This window comes from Eriocheir sinensis, chromosome 68 (genome assembly GCF_024679095.1).
Source record: "Eriocheir sinensis breed Jianghai 21 chromosome 68, ASM2467909v1, whole genome shotgun sequence".
Classification (NCBI taxonomy): domain Eukaryota; kingdom Metazoa; phylum Arthropoda; class Malacostraca; order Decapoda; family Varunidae; genus Eriocheir; species Eriocheir sinensis.
In genome coordinates, this window is record NC_066576.1 from 5,367,657 (window position 1) to 5,394,951 (window position 27,295).

A 27,295-nucleotide genomic window follows, 5' to 3' on the forward strand; every position below is an offset into this window, starting at 1 on the left:
CTCCGGGTATATGGGCATCGATCCTACTCACAGGGTTGTTTGTACGAGGCAACCCTGAGTGGAGGAGGCCAGGGGGACGCCCACGTAACTCATGGAATGGGCAAGTCAGCCGATCCTGCTGGGAGGGACTTGGGATGAGCGTTGTCAAATTGTCGTACACTGAACATTACATTTATAATTTTTAGGCTCCCAAGATTGTCGTAATCACACAAGTAACGATAGAAAATTAAAGTTATCGTTAAAACGGTTAAATATAGATTGTTTTTCGCTCTTTTTGATAGAGTTATCGGTCAGAAACGACGAAAAGGCAATGCGATAAGTACGATAATTTGACAACGCTGCTTGGGATGGACAGGGGAGCAGCGTGGGAGCTTGATCAGGACCGTCAGGAGTGGAGGCGGCAAGTGAGTGAAGCAACACGCCCCCGGTTGTAGGCTCGCTCATCCCTTTCATCACCTTCACCCTGGCTACGCATTCACCACCACCACCATCATCATCACCATCGTCATCACCATCAATGCGGTATACTTCGAAGTCATTACACCCCATCACCACTCCTCACCACCGCCATCAACACCACCATCATCACCGGTAACTCCACTTGCATACACAGAGCTGGGTGGTCAAGACTCAAAATAGACCAGGTTGAAGGAAAATAGATTCGCTAATAAACGCTGGAAGACTGCATAACTATTTCTCCTCCTCCTTCTTCTTCTCCTCCTCCTCCTCCTCTTCTTTAAAACCATTTCCATTAGATAATTATAAATACGCTCTTTTATTTTCACTATATATCTTATTAGTATGTGTTTGTTCCGATAGGCGAGTTTTAAAGGAAGGGCAGGCTATTTTATTTCCTTACGATGGTTCCTATAGGTTAAAAAGAAGGAGAAGAAGAAGAAGAAGAAGAAGAAGAAGAAGAAGAAAAAGAAGTAAAGAAAAAGAAGATGAAATAGAAAAAGATGAAAAGAAGAAGTAGAAGTAGATATAGAAGAAGATTAAAAAGAAAAAGGATAATGATGAAGATAGGTGAGGAGGAAAAACGGGAGCTGTGCCCTTCTTCTATTTCTCCGTCATTGTGCTAAAAATCCTTAACTCTTTCTCTTCTACTCAATTCTGCCACATAACTCTCCTCAACTCCCTTCCCTCACATCACTCCTCTACTCGCTTCCGTCACATCCCTTCCTCTACTCGCCTTCGTCACATCACACTTCAAAACTCGCCTTCACATCACTCGTCTGCACCTCCTTGAATCTCAGAACCTCAGTACCTTGTGTCTTAAACCTCGCGAGATCGACTTGTAGCAGATGGCGGGCTAGTAACCAGAGAAAAACCTCCACCTCCCGTCACCTGGTCATCTCTGTGGCTAGTCAATGATATGTTTAAGAATATCCCCCGAAGAATCTCAGAGGCTCAGTACCTTGTGTCTTGAACCTCGCGAGATCGACTTGTGGCAGATGGCGGACTTGTAACCAGAGAAAAACCTCCACCTCCCGTCACCTGGTCATCTCTGTGGCTAGTCAATGATATGTTTAAGAATATCCCCCGAAGAATCTCAGAGGCTCAGTACCTTGTGTCTTGAACCTCGCGAGATCGACTTGTAGCAGATGGCGAGCTAAACAGAAACTAAACCTCCATCCCGAAATTGACCTCTCTTTTTGGCCACTCCTTTGACCTCTATTCAGGAGCAGTAAGTAGCGGGCTTTTTTTTAATAGTTTTTTTACGCCCTTGAACTGTCTCCTTTGCTGTTAGAAAAAAAAATCGTTTCTCTATTCTCATTAACACCAAAGAGCAGTTCAGCATGTTCTCTTAAGGCAACTTCTCTTACTTTCCACACTACACTACATACACGAAACACGCACACTACTTAAGCAAAATACATCAAAATCTGTAACGGGGGTAATACGCACTATCTCCCGTCACCTGGTCATCTGCGTGGCTGGTCGCTGAGTCAGAAATGCCCAGGTCAGCACACACCTGTCACACCTGTCTCGCCTCCACATAGCGAGACTGATCCGTTATGGGCGCTCTGTCTATGTGCATCTATCCGTTCATCCATCCCCGTCCACCTGTCTATTTACGTGGCATTTTTCCGGCACTGAGTCAGCCAGCTTGCGCGACCCGCCCGAAATAGCTGCCGGGAACTCTACGGTGAATGCTCCGATGTTTTCAATACCTATTTTTATCCCTTTTATTGCCCGCACGATGTACAGAAGTGTATTACTGCAGGGAAGGTCTCTCGTCTCTCGTCTCTCTCTCTCTCTCTCTCTCTCTCTCTCTCTCTCTCTCTCTCTCTAGTCTAGTCTATACATGCCCTATTTTCCTGCCCTTCTCTTTCTCTCTTTAACATCTATTTAACATCTATTTTTATCCCGATTATCGCCCCGCACGATGTACTAAAGTGTATTACTGCAGGGAAGGTCTCTCTCTCTCTCTCTCTCTCTCTCTCTCTCTCTCTCTCTCTCTCTCTCTCTCTCTCTCTCCCTCTCTCCTAGTCTATACATGCCCTATTTTCCCGTCCCTTCTCTCTTTAACATCTATTCTCAAGGGGGAGGTTCAGTAAAGATAAGTTCAGTGTAGCAAAACGCTCCTCCGAGGCAGACTACCGAGAACCCGTCTGTGGGTGCGCTGCTGCGGCAACCTAGACACAGTGCTCAGTATAAGGCGCTTCTCTGAGCCACGCTGACCAATAACGACGAAAGCAAAGTCCTGTGAGCCACATATCTACATAAGATACGCCTTTATCCTCTTCTATACGGTGGGTTGTGTCGCTCAGAGCCACGCCTCGCCCTCGCAAGCAAGGCATCATCACGTTTGTCACAATCATGATGGCCAAGAACTCTCATTAGTTCGGCCCCGCACGCGGCGACCTGTGTATCCAATTACTGGCGGACCTTTTCTTTGGGCGGGCGGCGGCTGGGTATTTATAAAGCACCTGGGCCGGGGCGGAGGGGAGGGGCGAGAGGGTGAAGGGGGGTGGGAGGGGCGGCTGCCGGCATGGGGCCCACCGCTGCCAACAGAGGCCACGGCCCCGCCACCCCCGCCCCGGCACCCCGCCCCTCGCCTTATCTCCAGCCACTGTCTGCCGGGTTATCACGCCGCAGGAATTCCTCCCCGCCGCCACACTTTAGTCTCCCGGAAGACCCTCGATCGCCGCCTCGCCGCCAGCTCGCTCACCGACACCAAAAATACCTGGCGGAGCACGTGCCTGGAGGAGGTGCGGGCGGAGGCGCCGGGGCTGTGGGTGGCGCTGGTCGTGTGGCTGGCGGGTCACTGAAGCGGGGCCGCGGGCGTGTCGCCTTCCCTCAGGCGCCGCCGTGGCAGGACAGAGTCAGCGGCTCCCTTCCAACGGCGCCTTGGACACCTTCCTGACGCGGAACTGACACGCCCCACCCGGAGGTGGCGGGCGGGGGTCAACTGGACACACACCTTCGCAGCGCGGGGGCCACAGTGGCACCAGCCAGCACACCACCACCGACACTGGCACGGCGAGGCGCTGCCCACCTCGCGTCACCCTAAGCTCCCAGCGTGCAGGTTCTGGCGGCACGAGAGCACGACGCATGCGCCTGAGTCACGCCGCGCTAATGTGCCGCAACAGTTTACTTGCGAGGCACAAAATGCACCGCGGCCAGAGAAAACTCTATAAAAAACTAGGAAAGAATTAGACCGACAAAACAAGCTACAAAAGTGTGGCGGCCGCTCCAATTTTTGCGTGGCCGCCGCCGCGTGACTCAGCCTGACGCGGGAGTCTTCGGCGACCGGCGGCCAGCGATTCGCTGATGGTTTCCTACCAACATAATGGTCGGCGGCGATGTTACTTGGCTGCCCGGAGTTACTTCACAGTTCAGACCGGCGGCGGGTGGGGTGGCTTGCCTTGATTACTTCACACGCGGCGGCAACACAACAGAGCGCCGCCGCCCCCCCCTAGTGCACACCCCTGACCCTCTAAGGCCTGCACGCACGGAAGACAACACCCGCGTCTCGGTCAGTGGCGTCCTCCTTACGCCGGTCGAAAAGTAACCCAGAGGCGGCACGGAAACCCCTTGTGACGCAGGCCTCGAGAATGCGTCAAGACACACACACAGGGGCCAGGGAACAAAGCACACGCGTCTGAGGGTCGTATCACAAGACATTTCGCCGCCCAAGAACACATATTTGACAAGGCTTTCGTAGGAGTTGTGAGCATTTCCAGGGGTAGTTTTATGACCCTGGTGGTAGTCTGACCCTTCCTCTGTACCGTGAACCTAAAGAAACACATATTTGACAAGGCTTTCGTAGGAGTTGTGGGCATTTCCAGGGGTAGTTTTATGACCCTGGCGGTAGTCTGACACTTCTTCTGTACCGTGAACCTAAAGAAACACATATTTGACAAGGCTTTCGTAGGAGTTGTGGGCATTTCCAGTAGTTTTATGACCCTGGTGGTAGTCTGACCCTTCCTCTGTACCGTGAACCTAAAGAAACACTCATTAGAACCCGACTGACCCCCTCTTTGACCTTTAGAAATAGCTGATGTGAGATGGCAAAGTGCCTTGTAATACCAACCTTAGTAAAAGTCACATAATAAAACCGGAGGACGATATTTTCAGACGCTCCCGCCTGTCACATCAGCTGTTTCCAAAGACCGAAAAGAATATTAATAGCGTTGTGATTAATGTTACTTCCACGCAACGTTGCCAGATTGTTGTACTCAGCCTCTTATATTTACCGACTTCCGACCCAAAAACTGTCTCCTGGTTCCCAATAACGAAATTCATTTATATTTATCGTTAAAATAGTTAATTCCTGATGTTTCTTGGATATAGTTATGCGTCAGAAACCGGTGAATACTATGCTCTGAGTACGATAATCTGGCAACGGTGCTTCCACGTTCATGTTACAGAAGGTTTGTCACACTACCACCAGGGTCAAGGAACTACCCCTGGAGATGCCCAAACTACCCGTGAAAGCGTCGTCAAAGTTGTGTTCTTGGGCCTTGGAAGGTTTAAAAATATGGCCCAAAGGTTGGTATTGTCAGATGCTCCCGCCCCTCATACCAACCATTTCCAAAGGCTAAAAAGAAGGTTAATCGAGTTCTAATAAGTGTTCTTTTATGTTCACGGTACAGAAAAAGGCTCAGACTACCACCAGGGTCATAAAAGTACCCCTGGAAATACCCACACCTCCTACGAAAGCCTTGTCAAATATGTGTTCCTTTAGGTTCACGGTACAGAAGAAGGCTCAGATTACCACCAGGGTCATAAAAGTACCCCTGGAAATGCCCAAACAACCCGTGAAAGCGTTGTCAAGGTTGTGTTCTTGGGCCTTGGGAGGTTTTAAAATATGGCCCTGAGCTTCATAAAACGTCAGGGAGACACCCGCGGCATTCACCTTCCGCTCTAAATGTGAATAGGGCCGCCTGTGATTCCCAGGTATGTCAACAGCGGCCGCCTTCTGCACGTGGGACGCCATCTAAGGAAACTCTGCAGCGCGGGAGTTTATTTATCACCCATGTTTACGCGCCCGGCTTAAAAATGGACTCCAGCTTCCTCCCGTATGAAAGGGGGGTAAGGAAGGGTTGGGAGGAGGAAGGGTTAGGGGTAAGGAAGGGTTAGGGGTAAGGAAGGGTTAGGCAGGAGGAAGGGTTGGGGGTAAGGAAGGGTTAGGGAGGTGGGGTTAGGAGGAAGGGGAGGTTAGGGGGGAGGATGTGGGGTTAGGAGGAAGGGGAGGTTAGGTGGAAGGGGTGTAGGAGCAGCGGGTACCCTCAGCAACCAGGCCTCACCCTCCCCCCCCACACTAGCCCACGCCCACGCCCACGCCTTCCCACGCCCCAGAGCCCTCAGTCAACAGGCGCCGGGCGTGTTGAGCCGGAAAGGTGAGGAAAGAGAGAGGGGGGGGAAGGAGGAGGGGGAGAGGGAGAGGGTTAGAAGGGTGAGAGAGAGAAGGTAAGAGGGTGTGAGGATGGGGTGAGGAAGGGAAGGTAAGAGGGTGAGAGGAAGGGGTGGGGAAGAGAAGGGAAGGGAAGGGAAGGGAAGGGACAGGACGGGAAGGGAAGGGATGGGAAGGGAAGAAATGGAAAGGGATGGAATGGGAAGAGAAGGGACAGGGAGGGAAGGGAAGGGAAGATAAGGGACGGGAAGGGAAGGGAAGGGAGAGGACGGGAAGGGATGGGAAGGGAAGAAATGGAAAGGTATGGAATGGGAAGAGAAGGGACAGGGAGGGAAGGGAAGGAAAGGGAAGATAAGGGAAGGGAAGGGAAGGGAAGGGAAGGTAAAGTAAGGGATGGGATGGGATGGGATGGGAAAGGAAGGGAAGGGAAAGGAAGGGAAGGAAAGGTAAGGGATGGGGTGGGATGGGATGGATCCGGGATGGGATAGGATGGGATGGGATGGGAAGGGATGGGATGGGATGGGATGGGATGAGATGGGAAGGAAAGGAAAGGAAAGGAAAGGAAAGGAAAGGAAAGGTAAGGTAAGGTAAGAAGCGTACGCCCGTACCGAAGGTAAACGAGGATCAAGCCTCTACCTGTAACTCCTGTAACTACACCTCACCCATCGCGAGTAGTGGGGGGGATTCTGGAGCTGCCCTGTGTAGGCCATTCGGCCTCTTGAAGTTTCCCTATGTTCTTATGTTCTTCTGTTCTTATGTAAGGTAAGGGATGGGATGGGATGGGATGGGATGGGATGGGAAAGGAAGGGAAGGGAATGGAAGGGAAGGGATGGGAGGATAAGATAAGATAAGATAAGGTAAAGTAAGGTAAGGTAAGGTAAGGTAAGGTAAGGGCAAGGAAGGGGTGAGGTAAGAAGGTGATGGTTTGAGCCTAAATTAAGACCATGAGTTTGTATGTTAAAGAGATGGTTCAGACGCCTTCTCCTCCCTCCCTCCTTTCTTTCTCCCTTCTCTCCCTTTCCTCCCCTCTCCCCCAAGAACTCCTCACATTTCTCCCTCACTCCCCACACCTTCCATCACTCATGCCACGCCCATCTCTCAACACACACACACACACACACACACACACACACACACTTGCAAACCGGAAGCTGAAATCACTCATCTCCTTACTCTCCCGTTTCCTGCATCCTGACACACACACACGTTGGCTATCTGGTTTCGTTTTCTTTATCAGTAAGGGAAGTCCTCTTCCTATAAATAATATGGTGTTTAGAATCTGTTTTTTTTTTTTTTGTTCTGTTTTTCTTGAAGATTTTACGTAATTCACTCGTTAACTAAATCACTCAGTCACTTTACTTATAAATGATGAAATAAAATAAAATAAAATAAATAAAATGCAATAATAAAACTTAATAATAATAATAATAATAATAATAATAATAATAATAATAATAATAATAATAATAATAAAGCTTGTAATCTACACTTATCATACTTTACTTCCACAGAAACTGAACTCCTTGTCTTTATTTCACTTAACTTAATGTCAGTCCTTCACTTTCCTTACTTTCAAATTTGATAATAAACTTCAAATATAAAACTAAATAATAATAAAATCCGTAATAATAATGAAAATCGTATTCTGGCTTATTTAATCACGCCTGGAATTACTTCACTTTACTTCACTTAACTTTACTTAACGTCTATATCAGCCCTTCATTTCCCATTCTTTAAAATCACAACCCTTCCCTTACCTTACCTTCCTCTTCCCATTTCCTTCTCCTCTTCCCTTCTCTCTCCTTCATCCCTCCCTCTTCTTTTCCTCACACCCTTATCTTCTCTCCCTCTCCCCTTCCTTTCTCTTCTCTCCCTCACCCCTTCCTTATCTTTCCTTACCTTCCCTTCTTCTCCCTCACCCAATTTTGGATCTCCTTAACCCTTAACTTCACTCATTGTTAACCCGGTTCTTGATTTACCTTCCTTTAAAACTCTCAAACGGCTTCTTTATTTGAACCCAATTTTAGAACTCTTTCACTAACTTGACTCAATGTTTGTTCCAGTCATTGATTTTCCTTTCTTTAAAATCTCAGACGCTCTCTTTATTTACACTCAGTTTTGGAACAACTTCACTTAACTTCACTCAATGTCTATTCCAGTCCTTGATTTTCCATTCTTTAAAATCTCACACGCAGGTTCAAGGGAGGGAGGAGAAGGTGTCTGAACCATCTCCTTAACACACAAACTCATGGTCTTAATTTAGGCTCAAACCATCACCTCCTTCCCTCACCCCTTCCTTACCCTTACCTAACCTTTCCTCTTCCTTACTCCTCACAGCTTCCCTCTTCTTCCCTCTCCCGTCCCCTGTCTGTTCCCAATCAACCTTGCTTTACCAATGGTCTCCTCTCTGAGTGTCGCATCTTCCTCTCACTCCTCACAGCTTTCCTCTCCTTCCCTCGTTCATCTAAGTCCCCCGTCCCCTGTCACCCTCGCCGCTGGTTCCCTCTCTCTGTGTCGCCTCTCCTCGCTTCTCCACACCCTGACAGACCCTCCGATCACACACACACACACACACATATATACTTCACGGCAGCGTCCTTGCTCGCCCGGCGCTAGATAAACACACACATTTATTCTTCCCTCCCTCGCTAGGTTTTGCTGCTGTTGTGCATCTTGGTAAACAGCTGTAGGGAGATTGTACTTTTATTCCTGTTACTGAGGGTGTGTGTTGGGATGCTGGGTGGTAAGTGTAGGTGGGTGAGTGGGTAGGTGGGTGACTGGGCAGGTGGGTGAGTGGGTAGGTGGATTAGTGGGTGAAGTAGCTCCTTATCATCCTTCTCCACCTCGTCAACTATAGGTGGCACTTAAGTTTCTGTTACTGGGTCGAGTGGATACGTGGGTGAGTGGATGAGTGGATGAATGCGTAGGTGGGTGCTTTTGTAAGTGGGTGAAGTACCTTAACAACCCTCTCCACCTCGTCTACAAACCAACTACTTTCTGTTACTGGGTCAAGTCGAGTGGATGCGTGGGTGGATGAGTGGGTGGAGTGGGTGTTTTTGTACGTGGGTGAAGTAGCTTAACAACCCTCTCCACCTCGTCTACTTAAATGGGAGAGCAGTACTACAAACCAACTTATTCCTGTTACTGGGTCAAGACGAGTGGATGGGTGCGTGTGGGTGGGAAGGCAGGTGAGTGTGTGGGTTGGTGTGTGGGTGCATTAGGTACAGACGGGTGAAGGACGCAGCTCCCCCACCAACCCCCTGCCTCGTCCCTCCTCGCCTCATCTATACTTTAAAGGCAAAGGAAGGCCATGGACGGTTTGGCTGTCACTTCCCCGGGTGCACAGATTAACCGCGTCTTCCTCACTCGCCTCGTAAATGCTTCACCTCATCTGCCGCCTCACCTATGTCGCTTGGAGCCATGCCACCACCGCGCCCTCTGCGACCCCCTACGAGGACTGCTTCAAGATATCGACGCCAAAGCACACGTATTTGACAAGGCTTTCGTAGGAGTTGTGAGCATTTTCAGGGGTAGTTTTATGAGACAAGTTTTGTGAGACGAGTAGTGTGTGGGCGAGGCACCAAAGACGTCACGTTGATGTCAGGGCGAGGAGGAGGACGAGGAGGTGGAATAATAATAATAATAATAATAATAATATGATGATGATGATGATGATGATGATGAAAAAGTATTAGTAGAAGAAGGAAAGAAGATGAAAAAAAAACAAGAAAAACAAAGAAAAAGAATATGAAGAAGAGAAGAACCCAACAACAACAACAAGAAAGAGAAGCATTAGAAAAAAAATAAGAACAAAAGGAGAAGAAGGAAGAGAAAAAGAGAGAAGAAGGAGGAGGAGGAGGAGGAGGAGGAGGAGGAAGAGGAGGAGGAGGAGGTAAAGGTCTTCGTTGGGGAGGAGCCAAAGAGAACATGACAAGTGTAGGTGAAGAAGACAACTCTCTCTCTCTCTCTCTCTCTCTCTCTCTCTCTCTCTCTCTCTCTCTCTCTCTCTCTCTCTCTCTCTCTCTCTCTCTCTCTCTCTCTCTCTTGAATATATATAAGGTGAGGAAGGAGGTAAGTGACTGAACGAGTGAATGGAGGAGAGAGGGAGAGAGAGTGAGGGAGGGAAGGAGGGAAGAGGGAGGGAGAGAGAGAGGAAGAGAGGGAAGGAGGAAAGAAGAAGGAAAGGATGAAGTGGAAGAAGAGTGCGTTGAAAGAGAAGAAGAAGAAGAAGAAGAAGAAGAAGAAGAAGAAAACGAAGAAGAAAAAGAAGACAAAGATGATGATAATGATGAAGAAAAATGAAGAAAAAGAAAAGAAGGAATCAGAGGAAGAAAAAAGAGAAGAAAAAGGACAAGACGGAGGAGGAGGAGGAGGAGGAGGAGGAGGAGAGGATAAAAAAAAAGAAGAGGAAATATGCAGAAAGGGTAAAGAGGAAGTGTGTGTGTGTGTGTGTGTGTGTGTGTGTGTGTGTGTGTGTGTGTGTGTGTGTGTGTGTGTGTGTGTGTGTGTGTGTGTGTGTGTGTGTGTACGTGCATTTCCGGTCCTACAGTTATAAAGAAAAAAAGAAAAAAAAAGAAAGAAAATAAACTTGATATCAACGGGTATGACTTCAGAGAGAGAGAGAGAGAGAGAGAGAGAGAGAGAGAGAGAGAGAGAGGGGTGAGGCAGTGAATGACGTGACATATATAGAAAAGTGAAGAAATAAAAAAATATCATGAAAAAATAAAGAAAATGTAATAATAATAATAATAATAATAATAATAATAATAATAATAATAATAATAAGAAGAAGAAGAAGAAGAAGAAGAAGAAATAAAAAAAAAAATCTAAAAAAAATCGAGGAGGAGGAGGAGGAGGAGGAGGAGAAGTAGGTGACGGTGAGAGGTGGTGATGATGGAGGAGGTGGAGGAGGAAGAGGAGGTGGAGGTGGTGGTGGTGGTGGTGGTGGTATGAAGGTAGGAGGTGGACGAGGTGGATGTGCTCTCTCTCTCTCTCTCTCTCTCTCTCTCTCTCTCTCTCTCTCTCTCTCTCTCTCTCTCTCTCTCTCTCTCTCTCTCTCTCTCTCTCTCTCTCTCTCTCTCACCTGTCCCTTTAAATACCACCTGTCAAACCCATCACTTCTTAGCCCCATTTACCTAACATCCATTTCAACATTTATTAATTAACACATTTTTTTCTGAGTCCGCGAATTTGAAATAAGTGAGGAAGATGAAAGAGTTCCAATACCTTATAAATATTGAACCTAATTGGAGTTTAATATGGGATTTAAACGTTCTGGCTTGCTATAGAGGAGGCAAGAGTGAGATCCTACTTTTGAGATAACAGTTGACAATCGACATCCAAGTTAAGACCAAAGGGGTTCGATACTATGAGGGGATTCAAGTACTTATTCTTAAACGTATCAAGCTCCCATTACGTCAAGAACCAGCAGAAGTCGTGTAAAACTATCACATCACAAAACAGTCCATTAAAACACTATAGCAACCATTTCCAAAGACCAAAACGGAGATCAATCGGGTTCTAATGTTTCTTTAGGTTCATGGTACAGAAGAAGGGTCAGACTACCACCAGGGGGCATAAAACTACCCCTGGAAATACCCACACACACACAGCACCTACGAAAGCCTTGTCAAACAGGTGTGCTTAGGGGGTCGAAATGTTTAAATGGAGGGAGAATGGGACAGAAGGTTAGAAGGAGAGTGGGAAGATGAGGATGACGGGAGAATGGGAAAACAGGTTAGAAGGAGAGTGGGAAGATGAGGATGACGGGAGAATGGGAAAAACAGGTTAGAAGGAGAGTGGGAAGATGAGGATGACGGGAGAATGGGAAAACAGGTTTGAAGGAGAGTGGGAAGATGAGGATGAAGGAAGAATGAGAAAAGCAAGATGGAAAATGGGAGAGGTAGGAGGAAAGGAGAATGGGAAGAGTGGGATTTTAAGAATGCGAATACTAAGATACACAGAAAGGGACTGAATGCTTTGCTAACGGACTTCTTGGCATCTGATTCTCTTTTGTTCCCCCTCACACTGAAACTACGAGAGAAGGAAAGCGGGTTCAAGAGGTACACAGAGTTGGGTAATAGACAGTAGTGGAGTTAACCCTTATCGTCTACCACCAACCCTCTTCAAACCCTTCTTCATCTGCTTTCAAACTTGTCACAGTCAGTCAGTCGTTTCTCTTTCTGCTTTGATTTCAACTTCTCTAATTTTTTATCTTTCTTTCCTATTCCTTATTCTTCGTTCGTCTATCCGTGTTTATCTTTTCCTCCCTTCTCTACGTTCTTCCTTCCTCATCTCATTCCCCTTCTTCTTCCCCTCTTCACCCCGTTTCTCTACCTTCGTCACCCCTTAAACTGGACTTCTCGTTCTTTCTACCTCCCCCATCCTCCCCCTCCTCTCCCCTCTCCCTACCTATCATCCCCTTTCTGCCCTTCCCCTAGCCAGTCTACCTCCTCCCCATTTTCTTTCTCCCCTACCCATAGTTCTCCTCCCCATCATACACCCTTCCTTCCTGAGTCCCCAACCACCCCCTCCCCACCCCTTGCCCCTTTCTCTCCCCCCCCCTTCCCTTCTTTTTGGCAGAGTCTGGGTACCTGCCTGGCGCTGTGCCCATACCCCCTTCCTCTCCCTTCCTCCCCTTCCCTTCCCTCTCCTCCCTTTCTCCTCTCTCTATATCTTCTTTATTCTTTTATTTTGCATTCCTCTGTTTATTATTTTGTTTTCTTCTTCTTTTTCTTCTTATTAATTTACGTTTTTTTCTTCTTATTTCTCCTTCTCCGATTTTTCTTCTTCTTCTTCTTCTTCTTCTTCTTCGTCCTCCTCCTCCTCCTCTTTTTATTATTATTATTATTGTTATTATTATTATTACAGCTAATATTATCATCACTCCTCCTCCTCCTCCTCCTCCTCTTCCTCTTCCTCTTCCTCTTCCATCTTCACCCCTCCTCTTCCTCCTCCTCCTCCTCCTTCTCTCCTCCTCCTCCTCTTCTCCTCCTCTTCTCTCCTCCTCCTCTTCTCCCCTCCACCTCCTCCTCCTCCTCCTCCTCCTCTCTCCTCTCTCTCTCTCTCTCTCTCTCTCTCTCTCTCTCTCTCTCTCTCTCTCTCTCTCTCTCTCTCTCTCTCTCTCTGTTTGTTTATTTGCACCGGCGAATGCTAAACTTGACACAGCACTTCTTTGCCACGCTTGCATTCTCTCTCTCTCTCTCTCTCTCTCTCTCTCTCTCTCTCTCTCTCTCTCTCTCTCTCTCTCTCTCTCTCTCTCTCTCTCTCTCTCTCTCTGCTAAACTCTGACACAGCACTTTTGCCACGTTTCTTTCTCTCTCTCTCTCTCTCTCTCTCTCTCTCTCTCTCTCTCTCTCTCTCTCTCTCTCTCTCTCTCTCTCTCTCTCTCTCTCTCTCTCTCTCTCTCTCTGTTTCTTTCTTTTTTCCTTCCTTCCTTTCTTTCTTTCTTTCTATCTTTCTTTTAATCTATCTATCTATCAGTCTTTTTCTCTCTCGTTTTCTCTCTCTCTCAGGAAATAAGTAAATTTTAAGGCTAACTCTTGCAGATTAAATAAGGATAAATAATGATAGGCTAAAATAGAAAACCTCGATATGACGGCTATAATAAACATACTTAAGACAGCAAATATTTTCCTGAGTATAGACATCGAAGAAGCAATAATTGACTTAATATGACCTGCAAAACCAAAGAGTGGAATGCTTAGATGAAGTATTATGTTAACAAGACTTTTAACCCAAGGAAAGGATATAGCAATGGAAGTGTTACCAGAGACTAAAAGAAGGGTTTGGTTCACCGTAGTCTTTTTTCAAACTATCATTCTTGAGTAACTTCATTGTGTAACCTGCATCACGCGCGAGGGTTCAAGACTAAGAGGTTGTTGCTGCCCGGCATGGCGGGGCGCACGTCGGCACCGACACGCCCATGGAAACAGACGCAGCATACATCACTGCTTAACGTACTTACTTACTTAACTTACATCAGTTCATAAGATAAAAACTCAAAACAAATACATGATTATAAGCAAGGCGTGAGAAACTTTAAAACGTATGATATTTCCAAATCTACTCAAGCTCATCCCTTTACTGTCCAAATCCCTTACGCAAGAGTTAACCAGCATCTTCACTCTTTCATCCCTCACGCTGGTAAACTCTGGAACAATCTTCCTTCATCTGTATTTCTTCCTGCCTACGACTTGAACTCTTTCAAGAGGAGGGTATCAGGACACCTCTCCTCCCGAAATTGACCTATCTTTCGGCCACTCCTCTAACTCTTTTTAGGAGCAGTGAGTAGAGTTTTTTTTTAACATTTGCTACCTTTTTTATGCCCTTGAACTGACTCCTCTGCTGTAAAAAATAAAAAAAACTTAAAAAATTAAAAATACAACGGTTCCATTACAGTCCGGTGGTCATGACGGGACGGCAGCGGGACTGAGTGAAGTCACCGGAGGATGCGGGGCCCTACGTACAGATGACACTCTAAAAACGACACTGGATGCTTCCTCTTCCACAGAATTGCTTACTCACAGCCACCACGCGAGCAGGCAGCGTGCGTTGGGTCCCGGCTCGGCTCAGAATCAAGACAAGAAAGTTACGGTGATCCTTGCAGGGCACAACACACCTTGCAAGGATATTTGTGGACGGGCACCGGTCTCCAGGGAGGGGTGGCGGGGGTGAAGCCTAAAGTTATGGCTGGTGGAAATAGTGATGCCGGCAGCTGCTTTATAACATATTTTACTTTACAAACGCGAGGCAGCGCCAACTGGGTTTCATCAAAGTCTTTTCTTGCGTTCTTGTTAGATAATGGGACGTGTTTTTATATTCAGACGACTGTGCAAAACGAGGCTCAATCATGGAATAAAAAAGTAAAGTTAGGGCCTACGTCAACAGCGCGTGGCCCCTGTGCTCACCTCAGACTCTTTACCCTTTGCCCTTAAGGTATGGGTGGAAGGGTTGATGTGGACGGGAGGTGGAAGGAGCAGGATGACGGGGCCCTTAACCCTTTGCGATCCGAGGGGGTACATATCTGGCCTCCCCTCAGGCACTTCAATCAAAACGATACACTTTTTCTTTAACTTTCCACTAGCTTCTTTTCCCTCATTATTCATTATTGTTTTACACTACTGATTCGGTACCAGTACTTAGTGTTCATGAGCGTCATCGTTGTTCAGATAAATGAGTACGATGCTCGGTGTTACGAGCGAGAAAATTTGAAAACGTCGGAGCGGATAGCGTTAAGTCTGTGGAGGAAAAGAACCCGTGACCCGGCACACAGGGCAGGTGGTACATCCGGGTCACCACAGTCTACCTTCCCCAAGTTTCCTCAGGTATTTATTTATCGACCAGCAGGAAAGGGAATGGAAGAGACAGGGGACCAGCGACCCGAAGATGTCTACACACTCCGTTGAGGCCGCGACTCCTTTACCTTGGGTCAGGGTGTGAGGGCTTAGCAAATAATGGTTTTTTTCTCTCTCTCTCTCTCTCTCTCTCTCTCTCTCTCTCTCTCTCTCTCTCTCTCTCTCTCTCTCTCTCTCTCTCTCTCTCTCTCTCTCTCTCTCTCTCTCTCTCTCTCTCTCCAAAACTAACACGTGTAATTATATTCCTGACGTCAGCTCTTTCTTTTTTTTCTTTTTTACATTCTCCCTTTCCCTGTACATTCGTGTTTGTGTTTGTCGGTACAAGTCAGTCTCCGCGTCGGATGGTCGGGTCGCCGGGCCGGTCACCATGTCGTGGGTTGCAGGGCGGCCACACGTGCGGCTGTCCGTCACGGGGCTTTGTTAGCGGCGAGGCTGAGTGACCTTCAAGTCCCCTCCAAGAGTGACGGGAAACTTGTCATCCCGTCCCATCGCCGGCACGCGCTGAACCGCTGCGGGGCGCGGGGGGCGGCGCGGCGCGGGGTGAGGCGGCTTGTTAATAATAAACTAAAATTAGTCGCTCTGTGTGTGATGCCTGATTCTGATTATCCCATTTAAGTATAGGGAAGGAGGAGGGAAGGGGAGGAAGGGCATGGCCGCGTAATGGCACCTCGTGATGGCCGCGAGGGCATTCATCCGAGCCCCGAGTGGCCGTGACGCATCGCCTGCGTGATCGCGGCCGCGGCGCCCTACGTGCGGGGAGTCAAGCGCTGCAGCTGTTGGCGTGAAGGCACATGATGTTGGCAGCGCGATACGACTCGTGGCGCCTCTTGGCACTCGTCCTCGCCAGCCTCACTCTCTTCTGTCCCCTTCTAATGAGGTGGTCGCGGCCGTGACGTGTGGCGTTAGTCACGAACAAGGCGGTGAACTGATAACACACGGGACACGCGAGGCGAGGCCGTGACCACTTGACGTGCGGGAAGACTTGCGGCATGGGACTCTTCAGCCACCAGTGACCCCCCCCCCACCCCCCGCCGCTGCCATGGCGAGCAGCGTTACTCAGGTGGAGGAGATCAAGCGCCCAGACCCTGACGCGGTGCCTCAGATATGCCTCAAGATAATCTCCCTGAACATTAATGAGCGCAGCAGGAGCCTCAGCCCGCCGTCGCACACGGGCGAGGGCGCCGCGCGGCGGAGCGCGGCCCAGAGGTTCTCGCGGCGCCGCATCCACAAGCTCCGCAGCTACGAGCACCTGGTGCGCGACCTGCCCCTCACTCGCCGCGACAAGCGCCGCGCGGCGCCGCACGGGGCGGGGCTGCCCGGCAAGGGCGGCCATGGCAGCGAGGACTCCGTGTACCTGTTCTTCGTGCAGGGCTTCAGGAACGCGGTCAAGGGCGACGAGGAACAGATGCTGCGGACCATCCTGGACCTACTGGGCGACAACGCGGTGTCGGTGGCCAGACACGAGCCGCTCCTCCTGTGTGACAAGGAGGTGAGGTCCCCGCCGGGCCACGCCGCGCAGCACGTGGCCCTGCACGGGGCACTGCTGGCCCTCAACGAGGTGCTGGACCCCGGTGTGTTCGACATCTCCCGCTCCGGCATGGTGGGCCTCGGCCAGTGCGTCACCGTCACCATCTTCTTCCACGACCACCTGGCGGCCCTGAGCCACCACGCCTGGCACAGCCCCTACGCAAAGGCCCTCCGCGACGCCTGGATGGGCTTCGGCTGCCTCGGCGCCATGGTCATCATGTCCTCCATGCGCCAGTGAGGAGCCGCGGCGGCTCTACAGTGTGACCCTCGCGTGCCAGTAGTGAGCGTAATGTTAGTGAACATAGGGAGGAGCAGCGGTGAGGACGTGTGTCGTGTTACACTCGACAGTCTGAGTCACAGCTTTGGTGTGACGTAGGTATTTACTAGTTATTAGGTCAAACTTCATCATTCTAAAACTTCCAGTACGTAAGTTAATCATTCCATGACTAAATTTCCCCCAGCTCGATGCGGGGCTCCTGCAGCAACACTATTTCCGTCAGCTGTCATGAAGACCGTGACCTTCACTTGAGTAAAGTCACACGCCGCTGCTGGCGGACGACGAAGCGTAACACACCGCCACGAGTGTTGACCGACGAGGCGCGGCGAAGATAAACAGACTAAAGTAGAATATTAAATAGATAAAGATGCCACTTATCGCGCCTCGCCTTCCCCTGGCCATCAGATGCTATCACCCACCAGCCGCCTGACCGCCAGGCCAAGCCAAGGCGTGCCAGGCAGGAGCGTGGGTGAGCTCCCGGGCGGCAGGTGAGCGAGCCAGCCACGCAGGTAAGGCGGGAAGGTGGCAGTGAAAAACAAGCTTAATACAATACCTCAGCACACGATGGAGAAATTGCAGTGCATGAGACTCCTGTGTTTTGTATTATAATTGGCACGAGTCCCATACTCATACTAACGAAATTCCTAACAACAAATCCGATAATCATTCAGTAAACAATCATTTCCCTCGTGCTACAGATAATCAAAATATAAATGTACGCAATATAAAGAAGAAGCTCAACCTCGAAATTAAATAACAACGCAGCTGCCACTAAATAACAAAAAAGCATCGTGCCTGTTCGGAGGAGTGCTTGCTGCAGGAATCACACACACACCATCAACACATTCGCAACCAAGTATACTAAAAGAACCAAATTCGTGTAGTATTATACATTAGACTTAACGATTAAAACTATGTAACCTAACGTGTAGAGTCTGTGTTCTGTGATGGAAAAAATCCGCCCGAAGTTCTTTCAATGCAGTGAGGCGCGCGACGCTTCCCAGGGAGTCGTGGCCGTGTATGATAGCCGGTAGGAACGTGTTATGTGACGGTCGAGGCGAGGGGAGCCTACACCACGTGCCTGACGAGCCTGTACGTAGATTATACATACCCTATAGATGAATAAAGAGAGAGAAGCAGAGTGAGCCCTCCTGAGTATGCCAAACTTAACTGCCGAGACGAGGAGGAGGAGGAGGAGGAAGGTGAGACGGGAGGTGAGGGCGCATATGTTTTTAGTAGAGACTGTTTTGTTATAAGAGGAGTACAGAGAGGGATGCAGAGTGGGTCCTCCTGTGTGTCTCTTTACTGATGCGAGAGAGGAGGATGAAGAGAGCTACTTATCACATGGGAGGGGAGGGCGGATATGTTTTTAGTAGAGACTGTTTTGTTATAAGAGGAGTACAGAGAGGGATGCGGAGTGGGTCCTTCTGTGTCTGTCTCTCTTTACTGGTAAGGGACAAAGAGGGTGAATCTTTAACAACAACAACAGGAAGGGAGCATCTCTCTACAATGGTGAGATAAACTGTTTTGCCAGAGTGAGATGAGGAGGCAGAGACGAGCTAAATAACACACGGGTTGGGAGGCGATCAAATAGGAGGGAGGGTTCAAGATCCTAGTCCGTCAACTCAGGCAAGATATATTACCCTCCCTTCAGCGATCCAATTACGTGACGCTTATATATTTCTGAATTGCGAATTTACGTTATATTACTTTTATATTTTTAGGAGCAGTAAGTAGCGGGCTTTTTTTTTCTTTATTGTTTTCCTTTTTTTTACGCCCTTGCACTGTCTCCTCTGCTGTAAAAAAAAAAAAATACTTATCTTCCTCATTTTCTACTCACTTTCATCTCACGCAGTCTACGCCCCGCCGCCTCCGTCACACTCCCTTCGCTTCTCGTATACATTATGGGTCGTATCATAAGACATTTCGCCGCCCGAGAACACTAATTTGACAAGGCTTTCGTAGGAGTTGTGGGCATTTCCAGGAGCAGTTCTATGACCCTGGTGATAGTGTGACCCTTCCTCTGTACCATGAACCTGAAGAAACACTCATTAGAACCCGAATGACCCCCTCTTTGACCTTTAGAAATAGATCATGTGAAAAGCGAAACTGCCTTAGGTCCTAGGTTGGTATTATAAGACTTTCGCTTCTAATATCAACTATTTCTAAAGGTCAAAGAAGGGCTCAGTCGGGTTCTAATGAGTGTTTCTTTAGTTTCACGGTACAGAAGAAGGGTCAAACTAACACCATGGTCATAAAACTACTCCTGGAAATGCATACAACTCCTACGAAAGCCTTGTCAAATATGTGTTCTTGGGCAACGGAATGTCTTATGAAACGACCGTCTTCCAGATATATTTAGGCCGTGACCGCGCTACGCCGAGGCACATGAACCCAGTCAGCGGTGAAGTCAGACTTATAAACAGCCCGAGTCCCCTTATCACCCCCTTGTGACACTCTCCTCCCTGCCAAGCTTACACATTTCCCTCTCGCTGTTCAGTTTTGGCGCCTATTTTTGTGTTTGCTGCGAAGGTCATGTTTCTTAGGTTCGGTTAAGTTAGGTTAGGTTAAAGGCCCCTCTAAGTAAAATAATGAGAAAGAATCATCACTCACGCAAACCATTTCATAATATATATCAACGCATGTGTGATCAGTTTATGCATCATCTATTTTGGGAGGTTTATATCATGGCAGAAATTTGGCCCGTCGCTGCTACACGGTAAAGCCACAAATTTGGCCCATCGCTGCTACACGGTAAAGCCACAAATTTGGCCCGTCGCTGCTACACGGTAAAGCCACAAATTTGGCCCATCGCTGCTACACGGTAAAGCCACAAATTTGGCCCGTCGCTGCTACACGGTAAAGCCACAAATTTGGCCCATCGCTGGTACACGGTAAAGCCACAAATTTGGCCCGTCGCTGCTACCGGGTTAAGCACACAAGTATTGGCAGACGTTTTCTTTTGTGTAATGCGAAAAGTGTGGGTTTGAATAAGAGTGATTTTAAAGGACATGGCATATGCGGCTGGCTTTAGGAGACCATCAAAGGGAGTCTTCTTCACTGCTAAATATCCATAAACCAAAAACAGTATTCATACCTATTTTTTTTTTTTTTTTTTTTTTTTTTTTTTTACGTCTGAACCTATAGCGGCTTGCTTGAGGGGCCTGGATGGTAGTCGGCCCCAGCCCATCATGGCGCAGGCAAGTGTTTATAGTGGCGCCATCTTCTCTGTACTAGATGATGACCCAAAGGTGATGACTGGTTACGACTTATCTGTGTATTAACCGACTCCTGACTGAACATCGTCTTATTGGTCTGTTAAATTTTTGCCATCTGTTATTCCTTATGGTTAAGAATATGTTTAAAATTATGACCCACATGTGAATTATTCCAGAGTTATTAAGTTACCGGGAAAACGTGCCGCAATGTTCCTATAGTCTGCGTGATAAGTGTATGCACGCGTACTTGTTGATACTGTGTTAGAGGCTGTGTTAGTCGTTAAGGTAGGCGAGAAGACAACTCTCACTGTTGCACAAGAAATTAAAGACCAAATGTAAGGAAGGAGGGTTGTTGGACTTGTAAATAAATGGATAATTAATTGGCAGTCTGAGTGTTGAGGGTCCGGTGGAGGGTTTTGGCAGCACCGAGGCGCGGCGGTCACGTGGGTGTAGGGGTGTCGCGGGGCAGCGGTGTTGTCACGATTGTCGTACTCTGCCTCTTAGGTTTGCCGGTTTCAGACCCAAAACTGCTTCCATCACCCAAATAACTGCCTTCATATATATTGTTATCTTCTAAATGGTTACTTATCGGTGCTTCTTGGGAACAGGTATGGCCCAGAAACCGGTAAATACGCGGCGCTGAATACGATAACCTGGCAACGGTGGGGAGGTTACACTTTTATCGTATCCGACTGTACTCACCGATCACTCTGAGGGTGGCGGCGGACACGGCCTTGCCCACCGCGTTCTCGGCGGTGAGGGTCATCCTGCCGGCCTGCATCATGGAGGTCACGGGCAGGTCCAGCGTGTGCCTGTTGCCGCTGCCGCCCAACACGTATTGCAGGTGGCCGCGCTGGTACTCCTGGCCTGTGATGGGGCAGTCGTTCAGCGTCCACGTCACCTGCACCGGGGAGAGAGGACCTGTGAGTAATGGCGCCGCCGCCCCGCCACACCGCCATCACCACCATCACCGCTTCTCGGGTATACGGGACACTGAATTCAGACCCTAGGGGTGAAGAACACTGAACCCTTCTGCTGCAGGATATGTAGACTGTGGCGGTTACTGTTGACGGAAGGAAAAATTTCGTTTTGTGATCAAAAGTCGAGTCAGACAGTACAAGAATGTTATTCACCAATGTTCGGGATGTTTATACATTCATATCGCTGATGAACATGTCTCGAATGTTGTTCCATCTGTTGTATCTTCTCAGTCAGTAGGAATGCAGCCAAATAGACTGTTAGAAGTGAAGTATATTTGGTGTATCTGTTTAACCAACACTGGCTGCTGGTGAACACACGTGTGCTCCCGCCTCACTGAGCAGTGTTGTGCCGAGGAGGCGTCGGCTGGTGGCGGTCGTTGTGCTCGGCTGGACGGTTTGTGTGTGGCGTCTCCTTTGTAGAGGAACTTGTTGATTTAGGAATAACCTAAATAAAGACTGTGTGTGTGTGTGTGTGTGTGTGTGTGTGTGTGTGTGTAAAACTGTACAGTCTTCCAGTTAAATACATATCGAAGTTGCTGTTCCGGTGTTTTGTTGAATAGCTATAAACTGTGGCAGGCGGCCGTGTGTATCTGTGCGCTGATCAAGAAGACTTACTTGGCACGACCATTATGAAGCGTGGGGGTGCGTGTGCACCTTTGTGTGTGTGTGTGTGTGTGTGTTGGCTCAACTGCGAACTCCTGTCAGTCTGCCGCACACGAGGGGCAGCTCACAAACAAAGGCTTTAAAATAAATTAATAATAAATGTGGGGCGGCGACGTGACACGAGCCTTGAGGCAGGACAGGAGTGGTGGGGCTGACGCGCGGCCAAAGAAGGGCTGAACACCACGGCCAGAACAATGGTGTGTGTGTTCATGAGGGGGAGGGGAACTCACGAGCCACAAGATATGGCCATGTAAAAAGGATCCGTGGGTATAATCATATTTTCTATTATGTTTTCAGCAGTTCTAAAAGACTGAGCAACTGCTGAGGAAAGAAGGGGAACACGGCCAATTTCTCCCCTAATAGTATGTACTCTACTGGCCCAAAAGCGGATCCTGTCAAGTGCTAAATAATTATTTGATTTCTGAGGCCTGAAGAAAGTCTGTGTGCCAGAAATTCAAACAGTGCTTTCCCTGTAACTGTTCGTCTGTCGTGTGCATAATGAAACGGGTGTACTGCGGGTGTTCAGTAAATTATTGTGAACATTAATATTATCAACTTCGGTGACACCATCGAGGATCACGAGATAACATCCATGTGTTGGTGTGAACACGCGCATGACTCACTTTGTAAACACGGATAGTCTTTAGATTTCCTCACATTATTCTGCTCTGTTTATTTCGCTGCAAAATGCGAAAATTGTGGTAAAGTTCATTTTATCTTATATTTTATCATCTGTATTTTAAAACCTTTGCAAAATGTTTTCATGTAGGAACTAGTTCAGTTTAGTATGTTGGTGGCATGGATGCTGCATTTACCTGCATTATTATATATTTTTGATAGCTGGTCTTAATATAATACAATGATCTAGTACCATGACTTGTGTTTTGTAAATATTGTCTGTATGTACGTTCAAGAAATAAATGTTTGAAGGTAATGTTCCTGACTTGAGTATCCCGGCTGTACAGTGTGGAAGCATTGTGACATTTTTCCACTCCGTGTTCCCTGGCCATCACCCCGAGCAGCGGTGGAAGAATAAATTTAGTGATGCAGTTCAACCTTTATTGAGCGGCCTCATCACACACCACTACCACCTACCACCTTGGTCAACACGGCGGCTGTGTCGGTGGCCACAGACCCGTGTCATCACCTAAATGTACTCAAACCATTATCACAAGACTAATCACCATCAAGCAAGGCTTTACACCTACTGCTGCAATGGCATTTGAAAACCTCTAAGACACTTCACCTGAAATATTGTGAACTAAATGCAAAGGCAGCATTTACTGACTTAATGCTACAAACCCCAAAAAACCTGTTTAAGCTACACTACTGTCTGCCAAATTATACTGAACCCAGGGCGCCTGCACTAATGTGAATAAAAAATTAGTTTCTGGAGTGGGGCTTAGTTATTGAAATGCCAGAATTTTTCTCTTTTCTACACTCCCACACGTCCTCTGCGTGTAATGAAACACACGAAACATTAATCCAGACAAGGTAAGGTTTGCCGACGCCAGGGATCAAACCCGTGACCAGCGAGACGGGAGAGCCACTCCTTAACCAGCTGGCCAAAGAGGTGCCCCGCTTATGGGAGGCTCACCCATCAGGCTTGTCGTGTCATTACATTACAACTACAAATATTAATCAAGAAGAACTCCATCAACATGTCTTTTTCAGTGCCTGATCTTACCTTTAACATTACATTGCTCATTGTGACCAAAAATATACACACACACGGGTAAGAACAAAAGATAATTACATCAGAAAACCTTAAGTTTTAAATAGCAATTCACGTCCTAAATGCTTGCATGCTCCCCCTTGACCTGTGGGCTGGAGGTCAGCGCCTCAGTAAAGTGAGGAGTCAAAAGTGTTTGGTGATGGCACTCTGAATTACCATTAGAAAATAACCATGAAATCAGTGTATATTATATCACTATAATATCACCTAAAAAATTATAAAGTCTGAGCTCTCCATTTTATACGTACACAAAAGGTCCTTGCGACAACGTAATGTCTTTCTTCCTGAGCGTTCAAGTACACCTCAAAATGTCATGTATTGGAGGCACAAGCCAAATAGTTTGGGCCAGAGTCCTTCACTTCTTCCCCTTTGCCTTGTAGTAAAGGACATAGATCAGGTAGTAGCCGGCCTGAACCAGGAATGGAATGTCTTGGTCAAGGGTCTCGCCGTCAAAGGCGAGGCCTTGGCCCCGGGTGGCGTGCAGGCAGGTCTCAAACACAACGCTGCTGCCGGCCTCCACCACGGGGCTGATGGGGGACTCACGGACGCGTGCAGGGTTGCTAAGATCAATGAACATTGCCTCAGAGAACGGCAGCACGAAGGCCCTGACCAGCGCCTGGCCGGCACCAACAACAGCCTGCATCTTCTCTGTTATGATCTGCTTGATTTCCATTCTGGACATCTTGCCGGCACTCTTGATGACAAACACCATGGCATTGTTGGGCTGGTTTGGGTCTCCATACTCCTCAGGATGATTGGCTTTCTTTTCTGACAAATCACCCAGACTGGAAAGACTATTTAACTGTGTCTCTATACTGACATTACTGGCAATTGAAGAACTTGATTCCTCTACATCCTGAGCCTTGATTTCAGCCTCTGCAGAGGTAGCATTGTTCTGTGAGATCTTTGAAGGCTTCTGCAGCAGCTGTGTGAGCTCCTTCAGCTTGGCCAGGCGGGCAGCTCTTCTGGCCTTCCTCTCTTTTTCATATTCATCCATCTCAGCGGTGGCAGGATCTTCCATCCCACCGGTGGATGGGGCACTGGTGTCCTGCGTGGCTGGGTCTATCTCTGAGTGGTTTGGTGTGGTGCCTTCACTGTTGTTTGAGTCGTTGCTGGCTTGAGAATTCTCCTCATTGTCAGAGACATAACTCTCCTCTGATATGACTGAGAGGCTGCTGGGGCACCTCAAGAACTCTGAGACATACTCACGCTCAGGGACAAGAAATCGCCTCACCTCCACACTCTCACCTGTTGCCTTACCCTTCTGCTCCTTGCTGTCAGTCAGAGTCAGCTTTGGTATGCAGGATGGGGGTACAGTGTTATCCTTCTTTTCACTGAAGCTGACATCTTCCTTCCTTTCAGACCCTGAAGACAGTGACATGTCAACTTTAGAAATATATGCATCCTCAAATTTATCACTTTCCGTTTGTGTTGTAAAGTCTTCATCAATGCCTTCGTCAGAATCTGGAGAACACTCTTTGATTGTGTTCAGTTCCTTCCCATAAAGTTTCAAAGATTCACTCAAGCTCTTGGTGCCTTCAGTAAACATTGGTTCAGTGAACTTTGGGTTTTCATTTCCTTCTTTAGGACATGTTGTGGATACAGTATGACTGTTACCCTTGGAGAGCTGAGAAGCGTGGGAATTGTCAGAAGAGTCATTCTCAGGAGAGTTCTTCTCTTTCAGGAGACTCTTGGTGACGGCCGACACTGATGCAAGGTGGTCATCATTAGGAGTGCTGCTGCCTGAGGCATCCTCAGAGAGCAGGGTAAAGCTGTTCCTCTTTGACCTCCCAGACTGAGGCGAGCCAACACTTGAGCAAGGAGTGTTGGGAGAGAAGGTGTTGGAGAAGTAGCCAGAGTCACGGTCACCGTCTGCCTTGTTCCTGGGCTCCGCACCGTCTTCAGTGTGGTGCTGCGGGTCAGCCTCCCCGCCTGGGTTGGCTGCCTTGGGGTTTGGCAGTTTGTCTTTGATGAGATTCCACAAGTCAGCAAGCTTGACTGGCTCAAGTTCCTCACTCAGGCCAAGGTCAATGAACTGAGATGGGGCATTGCTGGAAGTGTCTTGAAGGCCCTCTTCTGTGTCACTGTAAACATCAAACAATTCCTCCTCCTCTTCCTTCTCCTCCTCCTCCTCCTCCTCCTTCCCCTCCTCTTCTGCTGCTTTATGTGTCAGTGATTCAGTCCTGGGTTCGCCAGGCATCACTATGCTGGAGTAGTCCTCCGAGGGCATGACTGTGATGGTGTTGTATTTTTCAAAATGATCAAAGTTTGTAGATTCCATGTCAGCCGAGTCATCCAGCGAGCCATACACAACCACGTTCTCCATCATCATGCGAGAGTAAGTCTCCATGTCCAACACCTTCATGCTGTGGAACCTTGACACGTTCTCTGTACTCTCACAGGAACCCTTTTTAGTCTCCTCCTTGCTGCAGGACTCACCTTCATCACAAGGACCTTTTGCACCCATGTCATTATTGTTATTATCATCCTCTGTGACATGACACACCTCCCCATCATTATTATGTTCTCCATCTGAGTCCTTACAGTCACCATTACAACCTTTGGGATCACAGGTGTCCTTCTCTTCATGATCAAGCTTTTCTTTACCACTTTCAAAGCTGTCTAACTGTGACTCATTGTTACAGGGAGGGAAACACTTTAGTTTAAATTCTGACATCATGCTCAGGTAATCATTCATCCCCATGACGCCTGAGCCACCACTGGGCGTGTGCTGATCCTCAACGCTGGGCGACCCACTCAGACCATGCTGGCCGTCAATATATGAAGTATCGTTCCCATTCTCATCAACTATTTTTTCCCTTTCCTGGTCACTCCCCCCGTCAACACAAGCCACAGCTGGGGCATCACCATTCACCTGAACGGACTCTACCTTGTCTCGAGAAAGTGTAGGAAGGGAAACCTCAAGGTCACTCACCGTGGGGGTCGGCACGCCTGTCACCTCCGCCTCAAATCTGACACTGTTGCCGGCAGTGACGACGGTATTGTTGAGCAGCTTCGTGAACACCGGGGGCTCCATGTTGTCTGTCGGGGGAGGTGTGGGCAGGCGGGGCTCAATGCTGAGGTAGGCCAAGCACTTCGCTGTCCCTGCAGTGTTTGAGGCCACAATTTCATACTGGCCGGTGTGGTCCAGGGTGGTGGAGTGGATGGTCATGCTCACACTGCCGTCGGAACTCTCGTGAATCTGGAAAACAGAGAAAGACAAGGGAAAAATTAGAGAGGCTTCATTAACCTGGTACCAGCGACGGGACACAGTTATAGCTTTACCGTGTAGCAGCGACGGGCCAAAATTTGTGCCATGATATAAACCCCCCAAAATAGATGATGCATAAACTGATCACACATGCGTTGATATATATTATGAAATGGTTTGCGTGAGTGATGATTTTTTCTCATTATTCTCGCTCAGAGGGGCCTTTAAGAAACATGATCCCCGCAGCTACTGGGTTAAAGAGCACAATACTGTCTGAAGAGTTGGTGCAAGGGAGTGAGTTTCCACGCGACGTAAGAGATGAAAAGTGACACAATCGTGGATTATAAACATGACCTATGGAAGGAGCTTGCAGACACAGGGCAATGTTCTCTGTATATTGCTAGGAGTTTCAAAGCTCTCACAGATATGTTTAAATTCTTTTCTGGACTTTTTCTAATAAATATA

The 27,295-nt window shown here is 48.1% G+C and overlaps 1 protein-coding gene across 7 annotated transcripts in view; it reads right to left on the reverse strand.

Moving 5' to 3' along the window:
* The window catches only part of LOC126988203 (titin-like), a 304,476-nt gene that overhangs the window by 39,265 nt on the left and 237,916 nt on the right, over nucleotides 1-27,295 (reverse strand). For all 7 annotated transcript variants that reach the window (XM_050846148.1, XM_050846145.1, XM_050846147.1 and 4 more), the window contains 2 exons: nucleotides 26,555-26,821; nucleotides 20,944-21,142 (listed from right to left, as the gene is read on the reverse strand). In XM_050846148.1, coding sequence (XP_050702105.1) covers nucleotides 20,944-21,142; nucleotides 26,555-26,821 — 466 coding nt within the window. The remainder of the gene's footprint in view (nucleotides 1-20,943; nucleotides 21,143-26,554; nucleotides 26,822-27,295) is intronic.